Source organism: Strigops habroptila, unplaced genomic scaffold (genome assembly GCF_004027225.2).
Source record: "Strigops habroptila isolate Jane unplaced genomic scaffold, bStrHab1.2.pri NW_022045634.1_ctg1, whole genome shotgun sequence".
Taxonomy (NCBI): Eukaryota; Metazoa; Chordata; class Aves; order Psittaciformes; family Psittacidae; genus Strigops; species Strigops habroptila.
Genome location: NW_022651110.1, coordinates 84,839 through 104,020, shown reverse-complemented (window position 1 = coordinate 104,020; position 19,182 = coordinate 84,839). Strand labels below are relative to the sequence as shown.

Sequence of the window (19,182 nt, the reverse complement as noted above, 5' to 3'; positions counted from 1 at the left end):
GGGGGGGATTGGGGGCACCCCCTGTCCTGGTCCCCACTCCGGGGTCTCTGCGGATTGGGGGTTGGGATGGGGGGAATTGGGGTGCTCCCTGTTCTGCTCCAGGTTCCTCTTGGGGGATGGAAGGATGGAGAAGGGGGGGATGTTGGGGAGCAGCCTCAGGGTGTCACGAAGCCCAATTTGGGGTGCGCAGGCCCCCCCCCCCAAACCTGTCCCATTTCCATGGAAACCATCAAGAATTGGGGGTGGGAGACACTTGGATACAGGTTTATCGGACAGTAACTGGCACCAGGGCCGAGGCAATGTCCCAACCTCCCCAGGTCCCCTCTGCCGTGAGCTGGGGTGACCGCCCCAAGGGGCTGGGGGGTCCCCCCACTTCCCACCCCCAGCACGGAGTGTTGGGGGGTGAAGGAGGAGGTTTAACTCATCCCACCCTCGGGAACGCCGGCGGCACTGGGATGGGCTTCGCGGTGTTGCCGTGCCAAGGGCACGTCCAGTGCTTCACTGTGGGGGCTCCTGGGGAGCGTTGTAGCACCACGGGGAGGGGGGGGGCTGCCTTGAAACCCCTCTTTACCTGGGGGGGGCCCTGCCCCAGTTGTCCCCCCCCAAGGGGAGGTGTATAAATAAGGGGGTTCCGTGCACGCAGGAGGGGCAGCTCCGAGTCCTGAGTATTCCCTGGATCAGCATCCCTGGCACAGGGGTTGGCGGTGGGAGCAGTGACACCCCCGGCGTCCCCCAAAACCCATCCCAGCCTGTGTGTGTCAGCCCGTGAAGCAGACGGGGCCCAGCTCGAAGCCGAACTTCTGGCTGGTGTTTCCAAAGTCAAGGACGGCCACATCCATCAGAGGGAACCGCTCCACACGGGATGAGGCCACCTCCAGCACCGTCCGCTCCTGGCCACGGCGTCCCTGCAGGAAGGGGGGTCTCCTTGTCCCATCCCACGAGCCACGGGGATGAGCAAGGCCTGGAGCAGCTCGTGTATGGAGCCGGGCTGAGAACATTGGGAATGTTGAGCCTGGAGCAGCTCCCATCTGGAGCCAGGCTGAGAACATTGGGGCTGGGGAAGAGAAGCTGCGTGGAGACCTCGGAGCAGCTTCCAGGGGCTGAAGGGGGCTACAGGGATGCTGGAGATGGACCTTCAGCAGGGTCTGACAGGACAAGGGGTGATTGATGGGTTCAAACTGAAACAGGGGAAGTTCAGGCTGGAGATAAGGAAGAAGCTCCTCACCATGAGGGTGGTGGGACACTGCAATGGTTTGAATGGAGAAAGTCTGGATGAATCCTCCCTGGCAGTGCTCAAGGATGCCAAGGGGTCCCTGGCAACCTGCTCTAGTGGAAGGTGTCCCTGCCCATGGCAGGGGGTTGGAACTGGATGAGCTTCAGGTCCCTTCCAACTCAACCCATTCCGTGCTTCTATAACCCTCTAGAGAGCTTGGGATGAGGAAGGGGGATGAGGGAGGTGCTGGGCTGGGGACCCAGGCCCTACCTGGCAGCCGTCGTGCAGGGCACGGATGGGGGTGGCTGGGTGGTTGTGTCCCAGCTCCTCGTCGTTGGCCGCACGGAAGCGCAGGGCACGGGCGAAGGTGCCGGCGCCGGCGTCGAACCAGGCGGCAGCATTTTGGCAGCTCAAGGTGAAGTTCTGGCGGGCGCCGGCGCTCAGGAGCCGCAGGAAGGTGAGCTGGGGCACGGGCACGGCGTTCCCATCCGCATCCACGTAGGAGAACTGGAGGGAAGGACGGGATAGGGGCCATGGTGACACCACACATGGGGGCTGCCTCGTCCCCCGCCTCGCACCCACCTTCTTGCCCCGTTTGAAGGTGCTGAACCACGTTCCCGGCTTCTCCCTGCTCCAGGCAGCCAGGCGGACCTGGGCAGAGACCAGAGACAGTGCTGGGGTTGGGAGGGTGAAGCTCCTCCAAGCCCTTTTGCCCCCTGGAACATTCCAGCTCCAACTCACCGCTTCCAGCTTCTTCTCAGGGAAGAGACAGGTCTCACCGCCCGCTGTGAAGTTGCAGAACACTCTGAAGGCATCGCGGGAGCAGCCCTGGTTGGGATCAATCCAGTATTCACCTGGCAAGGACAGACACGGAGAGAGGGTCCCGCCCATGTCACCCAGCACCCAGAGCAGGGTTTGGTGTCCCTTGTCCCTCCACGGGTCCCCTCCATCCTCACCGTCCCGGAGGTGCGGGTGGCAGAGCCGCAGCTCGCTGCAGACCCGCGCCGGGCTCTCGGCGGTGCCCAGGGGCCTCCGGAGCTGCTCCACCTCGGTACGGAGGGAGCGGAGTGATGCCAACACCTCCTCCAGCCCCTCGGGACCCGGGGGGGGGGTCCTCCTGCTCCCCCCGGACCCCTTGGCTTGCCCGGCGGTGCCTCCGGTGCCCGCTGGAGGGCAGCGGCTCCAGCAGCTCGGCCGGGCGGCCCTGGGACACAGGAGGAGGATGGGGGGGGGGAAAACGGGGGGCAGGCGATGGGATGAGGGGGATCAGGAGGTGCCAGACATGCCCAAAGCATCCCTTTACTCACTGGTGGTCCCGGGGGACCGGGGGGGCCTGTGTCACCTCGGGGACCAAGAGCACCCTGTAAAAGAAGAGGACTCAGCGTCACGGTACCCACTGCGGGCAATGGGGAGAGATGAACCCCCTCATCGCCCCCAGCACTCACCGGGGAGCCTTTGGAACCCTTCTGGCCCAAGGGACCCTGTGGGGAGGAGAAGAGAGGAGAGAGGTGCTGGATGAGGACCCCATCGCAGCTCCCCATGACCCCTCATTGGGGCTTGGGGTCCCCCCTGCCCCACGCAGTGCAGGGAGATACTCACTGAGAGCCCGGGGGGCCCAGGGGGTCCAGGGGGGCCCGTGGGTCCAGCCAGACCCTGTGGGTAAGAGGTAGCATCACCCCTGTGCTCAAATGGGGGCCTGGACCTTGTGTCCCCCTCTTCCCCATTCACCCCAAGCTTGGGGGTGACACCAAACACTCACAGGGTCCCCTTTGGGTCCGGGGGGGCCCTGGATGCCAGGGAGCCCTTGGTCTCCTTTCTCCCCCATCTCTCCTGGTGGTCCAATGAGGCCAATGAGGCCAGCGTGGCCCTGGGGACAAAGGGCAGCATGAGGCAACCCCAGGAGCAGGGGGTGCTTGGGGACACCCCAACTTGTGCCCAACCATCCCCTTGTCCCACCTTATCTCCTTTGTGGCCGGGGTCTCCCTTGAGGCCAGGCAAACCCACAGGACCCTGCAAGAGGCCAAAGTGGGTGTCTGGGGACCTGGCTCAGGCCACCCATCCCCAGAGCTCACCCCGCCTCACTTACCATGGGGCCAGGGGGGCCCGCTTGCCCCGGAGCCCCCAGCAGACCTTGTTCACCCTGGAAGAGACTCAGTGTGGGAGAGGAACCTGAGGCTGCGCCCCCCTCCAAGCTGTGCCTCCCCCCCCCCCAAAACTGCTGATGGAGGGGTTGGGGGGCCCCCAACTCACGGCAGGGCCGGGGATCCCGTGCAGCCCTTCGGAGCCTGCTTGTCCCGGTGCTCCCTGGGCTCCCATGGGACCGGTCTTGCCCGGTGGCCCCTCGGTGCCAGGGTGTCCCTGGGGACAGGAGGGCAGAGCTGGGTCCTGCCCCAGCCTGCTGGAAGCTTATGGCTGGCAGTGGGATTGGGTGTTCCCATCGTTGCTCACCTTGGCACCCTTGTCCCCCTGACGGCCCTCGCGCCCCATGGGTCCCACAGGTCCCTGGATGAGGGGACAGGGACAGCAGGAGCTGCGGCAGCCCCGTGTCACCCCCCTCTGTCCCTCCCCACCTCGCTCTGCCCCTACTCACCCTCCGGCCGGGGGGACCTGGGGGACCCGGCTCCCCGGAGGCGCCTGGTGGACCCTGCAATGAACCCAATGGAGTTCGGGATGAGGGAATCCCACAGGTGGGACTGGGGGGAGAAGGATGTCCAAGAGCCCCCCAGTGCAGGGGGGAATGTGACCAAGACCCCCCCAAGTTGTCCCACTCACCAGCAGGCCGGGGTCCCCGCTGTCACCCTTCTCTCCAGCAGCTCCATCCAGACCCTGCGATGGATGGAGGGAGGGATGGATGATGGATGGATGGATGAGGGATGGAGGGATGGAGAGGCAGGGATGGAGGGATGGATGGATGGATGGATGGATGGATGGATGGATGGATGGATGATGGATGGAGGGATGGATGGATGGATGGATGGATGAATGCTGGATGGATGGGTGGATGGATGATGGATGGAGGGATGGATGGATGGATGTTGGAGGGATGGATGGATGGATGGATGGATGGATGGATGGATGGATGGGTGGGTGGATGGATGGATGTTGGAGGGATGGATGGATGGATGGATGGATGGATGATGGATGGATGGATGGATGGATGGATGGATGATGGATGGAGGGATGGAGGGATGGATGGATGGATGGATGATGAAGGGATGAATGGAGGGATGGATGGATGGATGGATGATGGATGGAGGGATGGAGGGATGGATGGATGGATGGATGATGAAGGGATGAATGGAGGGATGGATGGATGGATGGATGATGGATGATGGATGGATGTTGGAGGGATGGATGGATGGATGGATGGATGGATGATGAAGGGATGGATGGAGGGATGGATGGAGGGATGGATGGATGGATGATGGATGGATGGATGGATGGATGGATGGATGGATGGATGGATGGATGATGGACGTCACTCCAAGGGGTGACTGGGGTCCACTCACCGGCACACCAGGGTCTCCAGGGGGCCCAGGATCCCCAGGGAATCCAATGGGACCCTGCAGAGAGAGAAGGGGACACAAGCGTGGGGTTGGGAAGCAGCCCTGGACCTTCTGTGTGCTAGGAAAGCAGAGGCAGGGACAGGGAATCCAGGCGGGAAGGTATCCCAGCCTCCCCCTGCCTCCTCCTGCCCCTCACCAGCTCGCCTTTGGCTCCATCCTCTCCCGGTGGGCCCTTCTTGCCGGGGGGTCCAGCAGCTCCCGACTGCCCCGCGTCCCCCTTCTCCCCCACATCTCCTTTGGCACCCTATGGAGGGATTGGGATGGAGGGATCACGTTAGAGCAGGGAATTTTGGGCAGGAAGCTGTGCCCGTGCTTCCTGCGGATGGATCCAGCCTCTGCTCTCCTGAGCTACTCACGGCTGGTCCAGGCTCTCCTGGTGCTCCCGGATCTCCCGCTTCTCCCGGTTCCCCCTGGAGAAGAGGAAAACCATGGGGCTGATGCTGCAGGAGCCCCAGCCCCACATCTCCCTCCCAACATGGGCTTACCTTTTCTCCCACGGCACCCGGTTGTCCCACGCCACCCGGCATTCCCTGAGGACCCTAAATGCAAGAGGATAGGGGGGATACAGGGATACATGGGGGGGAAAACCCATGGGGGGTGCAGCTCAGCAGCCCCCCCAGCACTGTCCTCACCTCAGCACCGCTGGGTCCCTGTGGTCCACGGGGTCCTGGTGCACCGGGGGGGCCCTGTGGGGATGCAAAGAGGGGGTCAGATGGGAAAGGGCAGTGAGTTGTGCAGCTCCCATGGGATAGGGAATGTGGGGAGCTGGGAAGAGGCCAGGAGGAGGCGGAGGGGACGTGGTGGGGGTGAGGAATGGGATGAGCAGAGGCTTTGCTTACCATGGGGCCCACATCTCCGTCCTCGCCCTTCTCACCCGGTGGGCCCGGCATTCCCTGTGGGATCATGGCTTAGGGTCTGGGAGCTGCCCATGGCTCAGAGCTGCGTGGCCCTTGTCCCCTCCAGCCCCTTCCTTACCTGCAGGCCTGGGGGGCCGCTCAGGCCGAGGTGACCCCGCGATCCCTCATCCCCTTTCTGCCCAAACATTCCCTGCTGCCCGCGGCGTCCCGGCTCCCCATCGGCTCCCTGCACAGGGAGACGTTGGGATCTGCCCCATAGAACCCCAGCATGTGGGGTGGGAGGGCAGGAATGGAGCTGGGCTGGGGTTCAGCTGAGAAGGGTGCTCACCGCAGGCCCGGGGTGCCCGATGGGTCCCTGGATTCCGGTGGGTCCTGGGGGACCCTGTGGGACAGAAGCGGCCTCAGAGGGATTAGGGCAGCTCCCAAAGCATCTCCCAACTTCCTGCTCCCGTGTTCCCACATTCCCGGAGCACTCACCACATCGCCCTTGTCCCCTTTGCTGCCCTTCTGCCCGGGGAGCCCCATCTCGCCCTGCCAAAGGGAATGGTGGGAGCGAGGAGGGAGCCAGGGAATGCTGCCATGGCTGGGCAGCCACAGCCAAGGAATTCCCAGCTCCAGGGAAACCTGCCACCACCTGGGAAGCAGTGCCAAGGAATGCTGCCAGCACCAGCAGCCCAGGGAATCCCTGCTCCCGGGAAGCCATAGGGAAAACCTGCCCCATCCCCGAGCTCCCGCAGCTCTGGGATGGGACTTAGCCCTAAGGCCCATCCCAGGGTGTATTCCCTGTGCCATTGGGAGTTATCCCATGCTCCTGACTTACCTTATCCCCATCTTCTCCAGAGGGGCCGGGGGGGCCGCCTGGACCCGGCAATCCCATGGGACCCTGGATCCCATCCTGCCCAGCCGGACCCATGGCACCTCGCTCGCCCTGCGGGCAGGAAGGGACAGGATATCCTGGGATACAGGGATACAGGAGAGCCCAGTTGTCCCCCAGCCAAGGAGCACAGGGGGGACCTGGGGGACACCCCCTTTGGAACCTACCGGGGACCCCTTCTCGCCAATGGGACCGGGGGGGCCCTGGGCCCCCCCCCGGCCGGGCATCCCGATGCCTCCAGCAGCTCCCGTGGGACCGCGCTCCCCGGGGGGGCCCTGGGGAGAAGCCAAGAGGTGGTGGGGGGGGAAAGGAAGAAATTCCCAGCCTTTGGAAAAGGCTCTTTTGCCAAAGGAACCTTTTTCCTCCATCACCTGGGATTTGATGGGGCAAAAGTGCTCCCTGAGGAGCATCAAGTCCAAGGGAACCCCCCCAGAACTCGGGATTGACCCCCCCCCCAAGTGCTTCGTACTCACTGTGGGTCCAGGGGGCCCAGGGGGTCCTTCCCCCCCCTTCAAGCCAGGAGGACCCTGGAGGAGAGCATGGAAGCTGTTGGAAAGGGCTCACCTTGAGGAGCACAACCAGGCTGTGGCCAAGCACTGACCATGGCTCCGGGGGCCCCCCGTGTGCCGGGAAAGCCGTGGATGCCGGGGGGGCCGCTCTTCCCAGGAATGCCGCTGGGACCGGGATCACCCTGCAGGGTGGAGAAGGGGGGGGGGGTGCTGTATCCACACCGAGCCTGGAGGGCTCGGAGCCACCCAGAACACTTCCAGAGCCCGGGAATGGCTCCTCCGGATGCTGGGAATGCTCCTACCTTGGCTCCCTCTCGGCCGGTGGCTCCGGGCAGCCCCTGCTCGCCGGGGGGGCCGGGGGGGCCGGGGTGTCCCCTCTCCCCCATGGGTCCCGTCTCTCCTGATTTACCCTGTGGGGCAGGAGGAGGGTGAAAAGCTGGGGGGGGGTCCCACATCCCACCTCCTGCCTCTTCCCATCTCCTGCCTCTTCCCACCTCCTGCCTCTTCCCATCTCCTGCCTCATCCCACCTCCTGGTGCTCACCTGGGGTCCCACCACCCCTGTGGGGCCGGGGGGGCCAGTGCGGCCATGGAAGCCCTGCGGAGGAGGGAGGGATAATGGTCAGGGGCATAGGGACACAGGGATACAGGGACACGGGGACACAGGGACACAGGGACACAGGGATACAGGGACACAGGGATACAGGGACACAGGGACACAGGGACACAGGGATACAGGGATACAGGGACACAGGGACACAGGGACACAGGGATACAGGGACACAGGGATACAGGGAGCAGAGCACCCACCGGCTCGCCGCGTTGTCCCGGGTGTCCTGGCAAACCATCCTTCCCAGCAGGACCCTGGCCAGGAGACGAGGGATTGGGATGGGGGATCCACTCCCCATTCCCACTGCACCCCACAGGCAGCGGGAAGGGGCCGGGCCAGCCCCACTGTCCCCTGCATCACTTACAGGGGGGCCTTTGGCACCCGGGAAGCCGCTGGGTCCCTCTGGACCTGGGGGACCCTGTGGGAAGGGGAGAGACCCCTCCATCAGCACCAGAGGGGCCCAGAGCCTTTCCCTGTGCTGGGAATGCTGAATCCCTTCCCAGGGTATCCCTGCAGCATCCCACTTACCTTCTCTCCCACTGCTCCAGGGGCTCCGTCATGGCCAGGGTCTCCCTGGGGATACAGGAACAGGCTGAGCACCCCCAAATGCCCCCTCTCCCAGCTCCATATACCGCTCCCATCCCTGTCCCCCATCATCCCAGCCCAATCCCAGCCTCATCTCCCCTCTCCCAGCTCCATATCCCACTCCCATCCCTGTCCCCCATCATCCCAGCCCAATCCCATCCCCATCTCCCCTCTCCCAGCTCCATGTGGGGACGGAAGGGAGATGGGGCTGGAAACGTTGAGGTCCAGGGTTGGGAGCTGGGAGCAGGGATGGGAGTGGGACATGGAGCTGGGAGAGGGGAGATGGGGACATGGGGCGCTATGGGGACCCCATGGTCAGGCTCCCACCTACTTTGGGACCAGGTTTTCCTGTGGGACCGGGAAGACCACGATCCCCTGGAACACCCTGTGGAGGCAAAGAGTGGGGTGAGGAGGTGTGGGGCAGCGAATGGGGTGGGATGACGGGGGACAGGGATGGGAGTGGGACACAGGCTGCTCCCAGGGTGCTTCCCATGGGATACAGGCAGAAGCTGGGATACGGGCATGGGTTACAGTGGTCCTCAGGGTTTGGTTGCTGTGGGATGCAACCGGCTCCAGCCCCATTGCCACTGGGATGTGGCAGAGCCAAGTGCTGTTGGATGGGGTAGAGCTGGGCCTGGAATGGCTTCTATGGGATGAATCCACATGGGAATGGGTGCCCGGGGCTGGGGGTACTCACCGCGGGCCCTCGCTGCCCCGTCGGCCCAGCCTGGCCAGCCTTGCCCTGCAGGAGAGAGCAGCACCTATGGGGCAGCCACACATGCCCCCAGGGGTGGGATGGGGTGGGATGGGAGGGATGGGATGGGATGGGGAGGGATGGGAGGGATGGGATGGGATAGGATGGGATGGGATGGGAGAGATGGGATGGGATGGGGAGGGATGGGAGGGATGGGAAGGGGTGGGATGGGAGGGATGGGATGGGATGGGATAGGATGGGAGGGATGGGATGGGATGGGATGGGATGGGATGGGATGGGATGGGATGGGGTGGGATGGGAGGGATGGGATGGGATGGGATGGGAGGGATGGGATGGGAGGGAAGGGATGGGATGGGCTCACTCACCCTCTTGCCCTTCTCTCCCGCCAGCCCCATGGCACCAGGAAAGCCGGTGGATCCCTGAGGACAAGGAGCACAAGTGCCAATCCCGGGATACCCATCGGGATGCTTGCAGGGACATCCCGGGGCTTGCCCTGCTCACCTTGGGACCCTGGCGCCCGGGATAGCCTGGGAGGCCTGGCACTCCCAGCCGGCCCTGCGGACACAGGGAGAGCTCAGGGACAGGGACACGGGTTACAGGGACACGGGATACAGGGATACAGGGATACAGGGATACAGGGATACAGGGACAGGGGCTGCTCTCACCTTCTCTCCTGTGGGGCCGGGGCCTCCGGCTTCCCCCGTGATTCCCGTCTGTCCCTTCATCCCCTCAGGACCATCCTCACCACGGGGCCCCAATGGGCCCTGGTCCCCCTGCAACGAGACCACAGGGATGTGGGGCTGCTCCCCATAGAGCTCAGTGTGCCTCAACAGCACCCCACACCCTGCAGCACCCCCCAACAGCACCTCATGTCCTTACCCTGTCCCCCTTGGGTCCCATGTCTCCCTTGAAGCCAGGGAATCCATCTTCTCCCTACACAAAAGGCACATTTTGGGGGGGCTGAGCCCCAAATCCCAACACAAAGGTGGGGTCCCCCCACCCTCAGTGCCCCCCAACACCAGAGGGGGACCCCCAGGACCTCCATTGTCCCCTGTTGTCCCCTCTCACCTTCTCCCCTTTGCTGCCCTTCAGGCCCCGCACACCAAAAGCTCCCTGCAGGAACAGAGGGGTCAAAGGGGGGACCCCAATATTGGGGGCACCCCCTGGACCCCCATATTGTGCCTTGGTGGACGGTGGGGGAGCTGCACTTACCTTCACCCCACGGGGTCCTGGGTAGCCAATGGGACCTGGGGCACCCACAGGGCCCTGGCGACAGAGACAGCAAAGATGGGACCTTCCCCTTGGAATTAGGACCCTATTCCCCTCGGAATAAGGACCCTATTCCCCTTGGAACAAGGTCCCTATTCCCCTCAGAATAAGGACCCTATTCCCCTTGGAACAAGGTCCCTATTGCCTCAGAATAAGGACCCTATTCTTCTTGCAATAAGGACTCTATTTCCCTTGGAATAAGGACCCTATTCCCCTTGGAACAAGGTCCCTATTCCCTTTGGACTAAGGACCATATTCCCTTTGGACTAAGGACCATATTCCCCATGGAATAAGGACCCTATTCCCCCATCCCAATGCATGGGGGGGGGGGGCACCCCCTTACCTGTAGGCCCTTCTCTCCCGCTGGCCCTTCCCGGCCAGGATGACCCTGCAGGGATGCACAAGAGCCAGGATTTGGGATGATTCCCAGAGCTTCCCACGGTGATCCCGCAGCCCCTCACTGCTACTCACCGCGGGCCCGTTGGCCCCAGCTACACCCGGTATTCCCGGCTTTCCCGGCAGGCCCTGGGTGGGAGCGGGAGGTGTGGGGAAGCAGAGGGATTGGGATCACCCCGGGGGTCAGATCCCCACATCCACACCAGGTCCTGACTCACCTTCTCCCCCGGCAGCCCCACGGGGCCCTGGGGACCAGGCAGACCCTGTGGGGCAACACATCAGGGTGATGGGAAGGAGCTCGGGGTGCCCCCAGCCCCAAGGGGACCCCCCTTGGCACCCATCACCTTCATGCATGTACCTGAGGACCAGGATTCCCTTGCTGCCCCGGGGGTCCTGGCTCCCCATGGATTCCCTAGGGAAGGGCAGAGAAGGTCCATTAGTGCAGCAAAACCCTTCTCAGAGGAGGTTTGTTCCCCATTCCAGGAACATCCCGGTTAATCCAGGCGGGGGGGGGCCCTCAGTGGCACCCACCATGTTGCCTTTAGGCCCTGGTGCTCCATCAATGCCGCTGGCACCCTGTGGAGGAAGGAGGGAGGGTCGGGGGATGCGGCACCCAAAGGTGATGCTGCACCCAAAGGTGATGCTGTGCCCCAAAAGGATGCTGTATCCCAAGGGGATGCTGCGCCCTAAAGGTGATGCTGCGCCCAAAGGGGATGCTGCACCCAAAGGGGATGCTGCGCCCCAAGGAGATGCTGTACCCAAAGGGGATGCTGCACCCAAAGGGGATGCTGTACCCAAAGGGGATGCTGCACCCAAAGGGGATGCTGTACCCAAAGGTGATGCTGTGCCCCAAGGGGATGCTGCACCCAAAGGTGATGCTGCACCCAATGGGGATGCTGCGCCCCAAGGGGATGCTGCATCCAAAGGTGATGCTGCGCCCAAAGGTGATGCTGTACCCAAAGGGGATGCTGCGCCCAAAGGGGATGCTGTGCCCCAAGGGGATGCTGCACCCAAAGGTGATGCTGCACCCAAAGGTGATGCTGTGTCCCGAGATGATGCTGCACCCAAAGGTGATGCTGTACCCAAAGGTGATGCTGTGCCCCAAGGTGCTGCTGCATCCCAAGGGGGTGCCCTGCCCGGGCTGATGGGTGGGTTGAGGGGGGGACAGACAGACAGACAGACAGGCAGGAGCCGGGGCTCATACCAGTGCTCCAGGGGGCCCGGGGGAGCCACGGGAGCCCGTCAAGCCTCTCGTACCCTAAAAGCAAGGAGAGAAGGGGTTGAGGTGGCACCGCTGCCCCCAGCACCCCCCATTCCCCAGGCTGGGAGCGGGACTCACGGGTTCCCCCGGCTGCCCCCGAGCTCCCGGGAGGCCATCGGAGCCCTGGAGAGGACAAAGAGGAGCTGAGCACATCCCACCACCAGCAGAGCCCGATCCTGCCCCAGCCCTCTCCTTGCTCCTCACCTTGGCACCCTTCTCCCCAGGGGGACCTGCTGGTCCTGGCTTCCCAACGTCGCCCTGTGGAGGACAGAGGGTGCAGCAGGGTGGGGATGGAGGGGACAGGAGGGGACAGGGTGCTGGTCCCACTCACCCTATGGCCCTTCTCGCCCGGCAGCCCCGGCAGCCCATCGAAGCCCCTGTCGCCCTGTGGGGTGGGACAAGCATCAGGCTGAGCCCCATGTCACACCCCCTCCAACAAGGACATGGGGGTCCCGGCCCCCCCACCCTCAGCACTGAGCCCCACAAGACCTTGGGGCCGGGTTCCCCCGGGAGCCCCCTGGCACCATCTGCTCCAGCACGACCCTGTAATGACAGGAATGGGAAGGGGCTCAGGGCTCCTTTGGGATGGGGATGGGAAAGGGGCCTCCTGGCACCAGGATCTTTAGGGGGGGGCAGAAAGTGACCCCCATGTGTGTTACCCGTCTGCCCAGCTTGCCTGGTGGCCCCGGTGCTCCCTGCACCCCACGGGGACCCTGATGAAGAGGAGGAGAACATCAGAGGTGGGTCTGCTGGAGGCCGCCAGCCCCACTGAGCCCCACTCACCCGTGGCCCCATGTCCCCTGCGTCTCCTTTCAGGCCCGGGTGTCCTGGTAGACCCTACAACAACAAGAGAGGGAGGAGAGCCCACCAGGAAGGTTTGATGATGGAGAGAGGCATCCTGTGGTGCTCGAGGGAGGTGCTTGATGTGGGGGGCTCCCTGCAGCGCCCCCCACGCCAGTGGTACTCACCAGGGGGCCTGGGCGGCCGGTCAGCCCCATGGGACCTGGGGGACCCTTCATGGCAAGCTGGGGACAGGAGGAAGAAGAGGGGTGAGGAGAAAGGAGGAAGCAGAGGGGTGAAGGGGATGGGAGGAAGAAGAGGGGTGAAGGGGACAGGAGGAAGAAGAGGAGTGAAGGGGATGGGAGGAAGAAGAGGGGTGAAGGGGACAGGAGGAAGAAGAGGGGTGAAGGGGATGGGAGGAAGAAGAGGGGTGAAGGGGACAGGAGGAAGAAGAGGGGTGAAGGGGATGGGAGGAAGAAGAGGGGTGAAGGGGACAGGAGGAAGAAGAGGGGTGAAGGGCACAGGAGGAAGAGGGATGAAGGAGACAGGAGGAAGAAGAGGGGTGAGGAGAAAGGAGGAAGCAGAGGGGTGAAGGTGACAAGAGGAAGAAGAGGGGTGAGGGGGACAGGAGGAAGAAGAAGGGTTGGTGTGGGGGGTCCCCACCTTTGCCTGCTGCAGGATCGCTTGGGCTTGAGCTTCTTGGAAGGAGACGGTGGGACCCTTGAGGGAGTCTCCTCCAAACTGGAACTGGAGGGAAGGAGCAGGATGAGGCACACGGAGCCCCCAGCGCTGGGAACAGCAGCTCCGTGTCCCCATTCCCCACCGGAGGGCCCCATCCTGCTCTTACCGGCAGCATGATGATGGTCCCTGCGGGGCCGCGGATCCCGACAGCTCCCGGCAGCCCCGGCTGTCCCGCGGGACCCTGGAATGGGATGGGATGGGATGGGATGGGAAGGGAAGGGAGGGGGATGAGGCAAGCTGTCAGGTCAGGGCTTGCAGCTCCATCACCCTGCACACACCGACATGCACCAGCAGCGCCCCGGCTGCTCCGCACCTGATCCCCGCGCTCCCCGGGCAGCCCTGGGAGCCCCGGCGGGCCCGGGGGCCCTGTTTCTCCCTATGGGAACACAAAGGCACGTTGAGGCTTTGGGAATCTCCGAGCCCGTCCCACAGCAGCTCCTCGCTCCTCACCGCGGGGCCTGGGGGGCCTGGTGGCCCCTGGAATCGACGACCCTGAAGGGGAAGAGGCCTCAGTAGTGTCTCAGATGGGGGTCCCGGGGGGGGCCACATGTCCCCTGGGGCCCCACTCACCGGCTCCACGATGGCTGGTTCCCCCTTGTCCCCCTTCAAAGCGAGCTCCTGCAGGAGGAGGAGAAACCACCTGGAGCTGGAGTGAAGGGCTCCAAACCAGCCTGGACCCCCCAGACTGTGTCGGGGGGGCCCCATCCTCACCCTCAGTGTTACCTGGGGAGCCTGGATCACCACCTCATCCCGTTCAGCAGGGCCCAAGTGATTCCAGATGCCAGGATCGCCGTTGTCATAGTCCTCATAGCCCGGCATCCCCGTGCTGCCAGCACCATCCTCCTCCAGCTCAAGCACCAGCTCCTCACCAGTGTCCTATGGGATTGGGGAGATGTAGGGATGCAAAGTGGGGGGAACCCCCCCTGTGTGCCCCTGGTGTTACCTTGGAGGCGTTCAGGGTGATGCTGATGGTGGTGGCTGGTGGCTGGAAGCTCGGGGCTGGTGTCAGGGTGCCAAGGACATCGGAATCGGGCCCCTTTTGGGATAAGGCGCCAGGATCCTGGGGCAGAGGGAAAGCAGAGGGAGCTGCTGCTGCTCCTGCCTGGCTCCAAGCAGCTCCTGGAGCACGGCCATGGCTCGTCCAAGCTTGACTCATCCACAGCTCCCGCAGCTCCCAGGGAGGAGCCGTGCAGCCGCGTCCAAGCGAGCCAAAGGTCCAGCTCCACCGGCACCGGGGCGGCCGGAGCTTTATCCCAGGCCATGCAAAGAGGAGGCTGGGAATCGCTCTGGATGCAGGAAGCTGCATGTGGTGGGGCACGGGCTTGGTGCACAGGCACCACCAGCTTTGGGATGCAGCTGGGCCCACCTCAGGCCATGCCCCCCTCTGCTTTTAGAGTGGATTTGGGGCACGAGGAGCTGAGCCCTGGCAGCCAAGTGCAAGCAGCAGCTTTAACTGGGTTAACTGGGTTAACTGGGATGGGTTTATCACATTCTTTACCTGGCTGGGCACCACAGAGGCCTCATTCTGCTCCACCAGCTCCTTGTTCCTCTTCTTCTTGCCCTTGCCCTTGCGTTTGCCTTTCCCTTTGCCCTTCCTGCCCTTCCTGCGTGGAGCAGCAGTGGGCTCAGGGCTGCTCTGCAAGGGGGTTGAATGCAGACATGAGGGACCCTGCAGCTCCCCGGCAGTGCTGCCAAGCCTGGCAGCAGCCCTGCAGCGTCGGGGGGTCCCAAGGGTGCCCTTGGGTGCTCACCTCCTCTGGGAATGGGGCCTGGAGTGGGAAGAGCAGGGGCTGGTCGCAGCCGGGCATGTAGAGCTGGCAATAGGAGCGGGCGGCCTCGGCGCCAGCCACCACCAGCAGCTGCTGGATGTCACCCTGCAAGGAACAAAGTGGGGTACAGGAGGGTCTGACCCCCCCATAACTGCACCCCATGGCTGCCGGGGTGCCCATGCAAGAGGTGGTGGCCAACACCATCCCTGCGGTAGCCAACAGCTGGGCACAGACACCCCTTGGCCAGGCAGAGGGTGGGAGTGAACAAAGGGCCCCTTGTGGGGACAAAGTGGGGGGGCCCCCCCCGGCCTCAAAGCCGCCTCTTTGCCCGTGGCCCTTGACATTTGCAGGCAGCAGGAATGCAGGGAGGGGATGGGGACACAGCACAAGGGATGGGGACACAGCAGAGGGGCTGGGGACACAGCACAAGGGATGGGGACACAGCAGAGGAGATGGGGACACAGCACAAGGGATGGGGACACAGCAGAGGGGATGGGGACACAGCAGAGGGGATGGGGGCACAGCACAAGGGACAGGGACACAGCAGAGGGGATGGGGACACAACACAGGGGATGGGGACACAACAGAAGGGATGGGGACACAACACAAGGGATGGGGACACAGTGAAGGGGATGGGGACACAGCAGAGGGACACGGAGCACCCCCAGTGCCATTGGGGCCTCTCCAGCCCCTGGCAAGTGGGTGCCCCCCATCTCACTGCCAGGACAAGGATGACGTGGCACGAAGATGCAGGGCAGGACCCACCTCAAACAGCTCCTCATCCATGAGGCGCCCCCCAAACACGGTCACCCCCTGGGTGCTGAGCAAGGGCCGAGGTCCCCGCTCCAGCGGCAGCGTGGCCACGAGGTGACAATCCAGCAGCAAGGCCACAGTGGTGCCCTCCACGGCCAAGGCCACACGGTGCCATCTGCACACAGAGGGCTTCATGGAGCCAAAGGGACCGGAGGGACCCATCCCTTGTGTGTGTCCCCCCCTCTCTGCTCCAGCACTCACTTGCCATCAGCCAGGTTGACCCCGCGGAAGGTGGGATATCGCTCCGGAGCTGGATTCCCATCCTGGTCCTCGTAGAGGAAGACGGGTGAGAGCCCCAGCTCCACGCCCAGCTGCTGCACGCCCCGCTCGTCGTACATGGAGAGCAGGAAGGATTGTGCCCCGCGCCGGGCGCGCACCGTGGCCACGATGGAGAAGTCCTCAGGGAAGGAGCCGTCTGCAGGGGGGAGGAAATGGGGGGTACCCGTCAGTGGGGCACCCATCATTGGGGCACCCACCATTGAGGACCCATCAGTGGGCACCCATCAGTGGGCACCCATCATTGGACACCCACCATTGGGGCACCCACCATTGGGGCACCCATCAGTGGGACACGCATCATTGGGACACCCACCACTGGGGACCCATCAGTGGGACACCCATCATTGGGACACCCACCACTGGGGACGCATCAGTGGGGACCCATCGTTGGGACACCCACCATTGGGGCACCCACCATTGGGACACCCACCCTTGGGGCACTCACTATTGGGACACCCACCCATTGGGACACCCACCATTGGGACACCCACCATTGGGGCACCCACCATTGGGACACCCACCATTAGGGCACCCACCATTGGGGCACCCATCATTGGGGACCCATCAGTGGGCACCCATCAGTGGGCACCCATCACTGGGGCAGCCACCATTGGGGCACCCATCAGTGGGACACCCACCATTGGGGCACCCACCATTGGGACACCCACCATTGGGCACCCACCATTGGGGCACCCACCACTGGGGCACCCAGCGGCGGTGGGAGCCCGGGCGGGGGGGTGCCGTACCAGGGAAGAGCTGCCGTGTGGGTGCGCGGAGCTGGGTGCCGTTCTCCACACGGAAGGCCAGGTCAGGCTCGGGCGCCCCCGGGCGCTGCGGGCAGAGCCCGGCCGTGACAGAGACGCCGCCGCGGCCGCCCCGCATTCCCAGCGCCTGCAGCACATCCACTGGGAAAACGGGGACCCCCCCTCAGGGCTTGGGGACCCCGAGGGGACCCCCCAGCTGGGGCCCTCCCGCTGCCCGTGTGCGCCCCCGAGGATCCCGGCGGATCCCAGCACCGCATTCCTCCACCCCCGGCATCCCCATGGGCACCACGGCGGCGGGATACCCCCCATCTGTGGGAGACCCCCCCAACCATGGGATCCCCCCCATCCATGGGATCCCCCCCAACCATGGGACATCCCCTCATCACCCATGGGATCCCCCCTCATCCATGGGATCCCCCCCTTATCCATAGAACCCCCATCCATGGGATACCCCCTCATCCAACAGAGACCCCCCCTCATTCATAGAACCCCCATCTATGGGAGCCCCCCTCCCACCCATGGGACACCCCCACACCCATGGGAGCCCCCCCTCAGCCTGCACCCCAACCACCGCCTGCACCCAGGTAGGGGGATGCAGACGGGGATGGGGGAGGTCCCCCCAAATTGCCCCCCCCCCCCCGGAGCCGGGTCCGCGCCGCACAAGGGCCGGGCTGGGAACGGGCTGACCCGGCTCCGGCCGAGCCGCTCCCAGGCCCCTCCTGACCCCGCTTCCTGCCGGGGGCTCCCCGGGGACCCCCCCCGGGCTGCGAACCCCGGTACCGGGCTGGGGGGGGGTGAGGAGGGGCAAAGCCCGTCCGGGGCTCAGGGAGCTCGGTGGGGATGGGCTGGGAGGGGGAAATGGGGCGAGGGGGGGTCCCCACATCCCCCCCCATAGCCCTCCCCAAGCTCCCACGACCCACAAGGGACCCCTCCCCCGGTAGGAACAAGGGACCTGCGGGTTCACCGGGGGGGGGCACCCCAAAACAAGGGTCGGTGCCCCCCAACCAAGGGACAAGGGGAGCACCCCCACACCCGGGGGGGGTCCCACCCCCGTCCCGTCCCACCCCCCAGAGCCACGGGGGGGGATACCCCCAGAACCCCATGGGGCACCCCCCCCCATGGGACACCCTGAACCCCCCCCACCCCGGGGGGGCCCTGTCCGTGGTGCTGAAGGCGGAACCCCCCCCCTCCCGGTGCCCGTTACCTGCCCCGGCCGCGGGCAGCGCCTGGAGCAGGGCGAGGAGCGCGGCGAGGAGCGCGGCGGGGCCCGGGGCACCCTCCATGGCCGGGCCCGGGACCGGAGCTGGGAGCAGCGCTGAGAGCTCCGGGGGCGGCGGGAGGGGACGGGGGGGGAAGAGGAGGGAGGGGAGGAAGAAGAGGCAGGACCGGCCCGACGGCAGCGCCCGCCTCCCGCCCGCTCCCGGCCCACGGGCGGGCCCCGGCCCCGCAACCGGCCCCGGCCACAGGGCGGCGGGGAGACACAGAGCGCCCGGACCCACAGCGAGGGTATGGGGGCACAGCCCCAAACCCCACGGCAAGGTTATGGGGGGCAGATCCCTAAACCCCACAGCAAGGTTATGAGGGGCAGAGCCCTAAACCCTACTCCAGCCCCACAGCAAAGTTATGGGGTGCAGAGCCCCAAACCCCACGGCAAGGTTATGGGGTACAGAGCCCTAAACCCCACAGCAAGGTTATGGGGTACAGAGCCCTAAATCCCACAGCATGGTTATGGGGGGCAGAACCCTAAACCCCACTCCAGCCCCACAGCAAAGTTATGGGGTGCAGAGCCCCAAGCCCCACAGCAAGGTTATGGGGTGCAGAGCCTCAAACCCCACTCCAGTCCCACAAAGATGTTATGGGGTGCAGAGCCCCAAACCCCACTCCAGCCCCACAGCAAGGTTATGGGGTTCAGAGCCCCAAACCCCACTCCAGCCCCACAGCAAGGTTATGGGGTTCAGAGCCCCAAACCCCACTCCAGTCCCACAACGACATTATGGGGTACAGAGCCCCAAACCCCACAGTGAGGTTATGGGGTGCAGAGCCCCAAACCCCACAGCAAGGTTATGGGCTGCACCCCCCTCCCCACCCCTCACTCACCTCTCCTCAGCCCCCCCAGGGTAGCTTTGGGGGGGTCCTACCCCACATCCCCACGTTGGGGGTCCCCAATGGCCTCTACGCCCTGT

General features: G+C 64.7%; 1 protein-coding gene across 1 annotated transcript; it reads right to left on the bottom strand.

Annotated features, from left to right (window-relative positions):
* Nucleotides 1-236: 236 nt before the first annotated feature.
* Nucleotides 237-19,047, bottom strand: COL5A3 (collagen type V alpha 3 chain). Its single transcript, XM_030475205.1, is given in 68 exon segments — nt 237-905; nt 1,484-1,720; nt 1,796-1,864; nt 1,955-2,067; nt 2,170-2,321; nt 2,323-2,417; nt 2,521-2,574; nt 2,659-2,694; nt 2,813-2,866; nt 2,973-3,080; nt 3,170-3,223; nt 3,300-3,353; nt 3,464-3,571; nt 3,662-3,715; nt 3,804-3,857; nt 3,986-4,039; nt 4,723-4,776; nt 4,916-5,023; nt 5,136-5,189; nt 5,265-5,318; nt 5,412-5,465; nt 5,619-5,672; nt 5,755-5,862; nt 5,965-6,018; nt 6,114-6,167; nt 6,457-6,564; nt 6,678-6,785; nt 6,984-7,037; nt 7,112-7,201; nt 7,322-7,429; nt 7,562-7,615; nt 7,828-7,881; nt 7,992-8,045; nt 8,156-8,200; nt 8,544-8,597; nt 8,910-8,954; nt 9,293-9,346; nt 9,429-9,482; nt 9,593-9,700; nt 9,807-9,860; nt 9,996-10,040; nt 10,140-10,193; nt 10,540-10,584; nt 10,668-10,721; nt 10,811-10,855; nt 10,951-11,004; nt 11,124-11,168; nt 11,797-11,850; nt 11,932-11,976; nt 12,058-12,111; nt 12,185-12,238; nt 12,343-12,396; nt 12,513-12,566; nt 12,637-12,690; nt 12,822-12,878; nt 13,297-13,380; nt 13,481-13,555; nt 13,688-13,750; nt 13,825-13,866; nt 13,945-13,992; nt 14,098-14,250; nt 14,318-14,434; nt 14,873-15,010; nt 15,126-15,248; nt 15,909-16,071; nt 16,158-16,371; nt 16,982-17,140; nt 18,204-19,047. Coding segments are annotated over 68 exon segments (5,307 nt in total). The 5' UTR covers nt 18,283-19,047; the 3' UTR covers nt 237-758.
* Between the last annotated feature and the right edge of the window lie 135 nt (nt 19,048-19,182).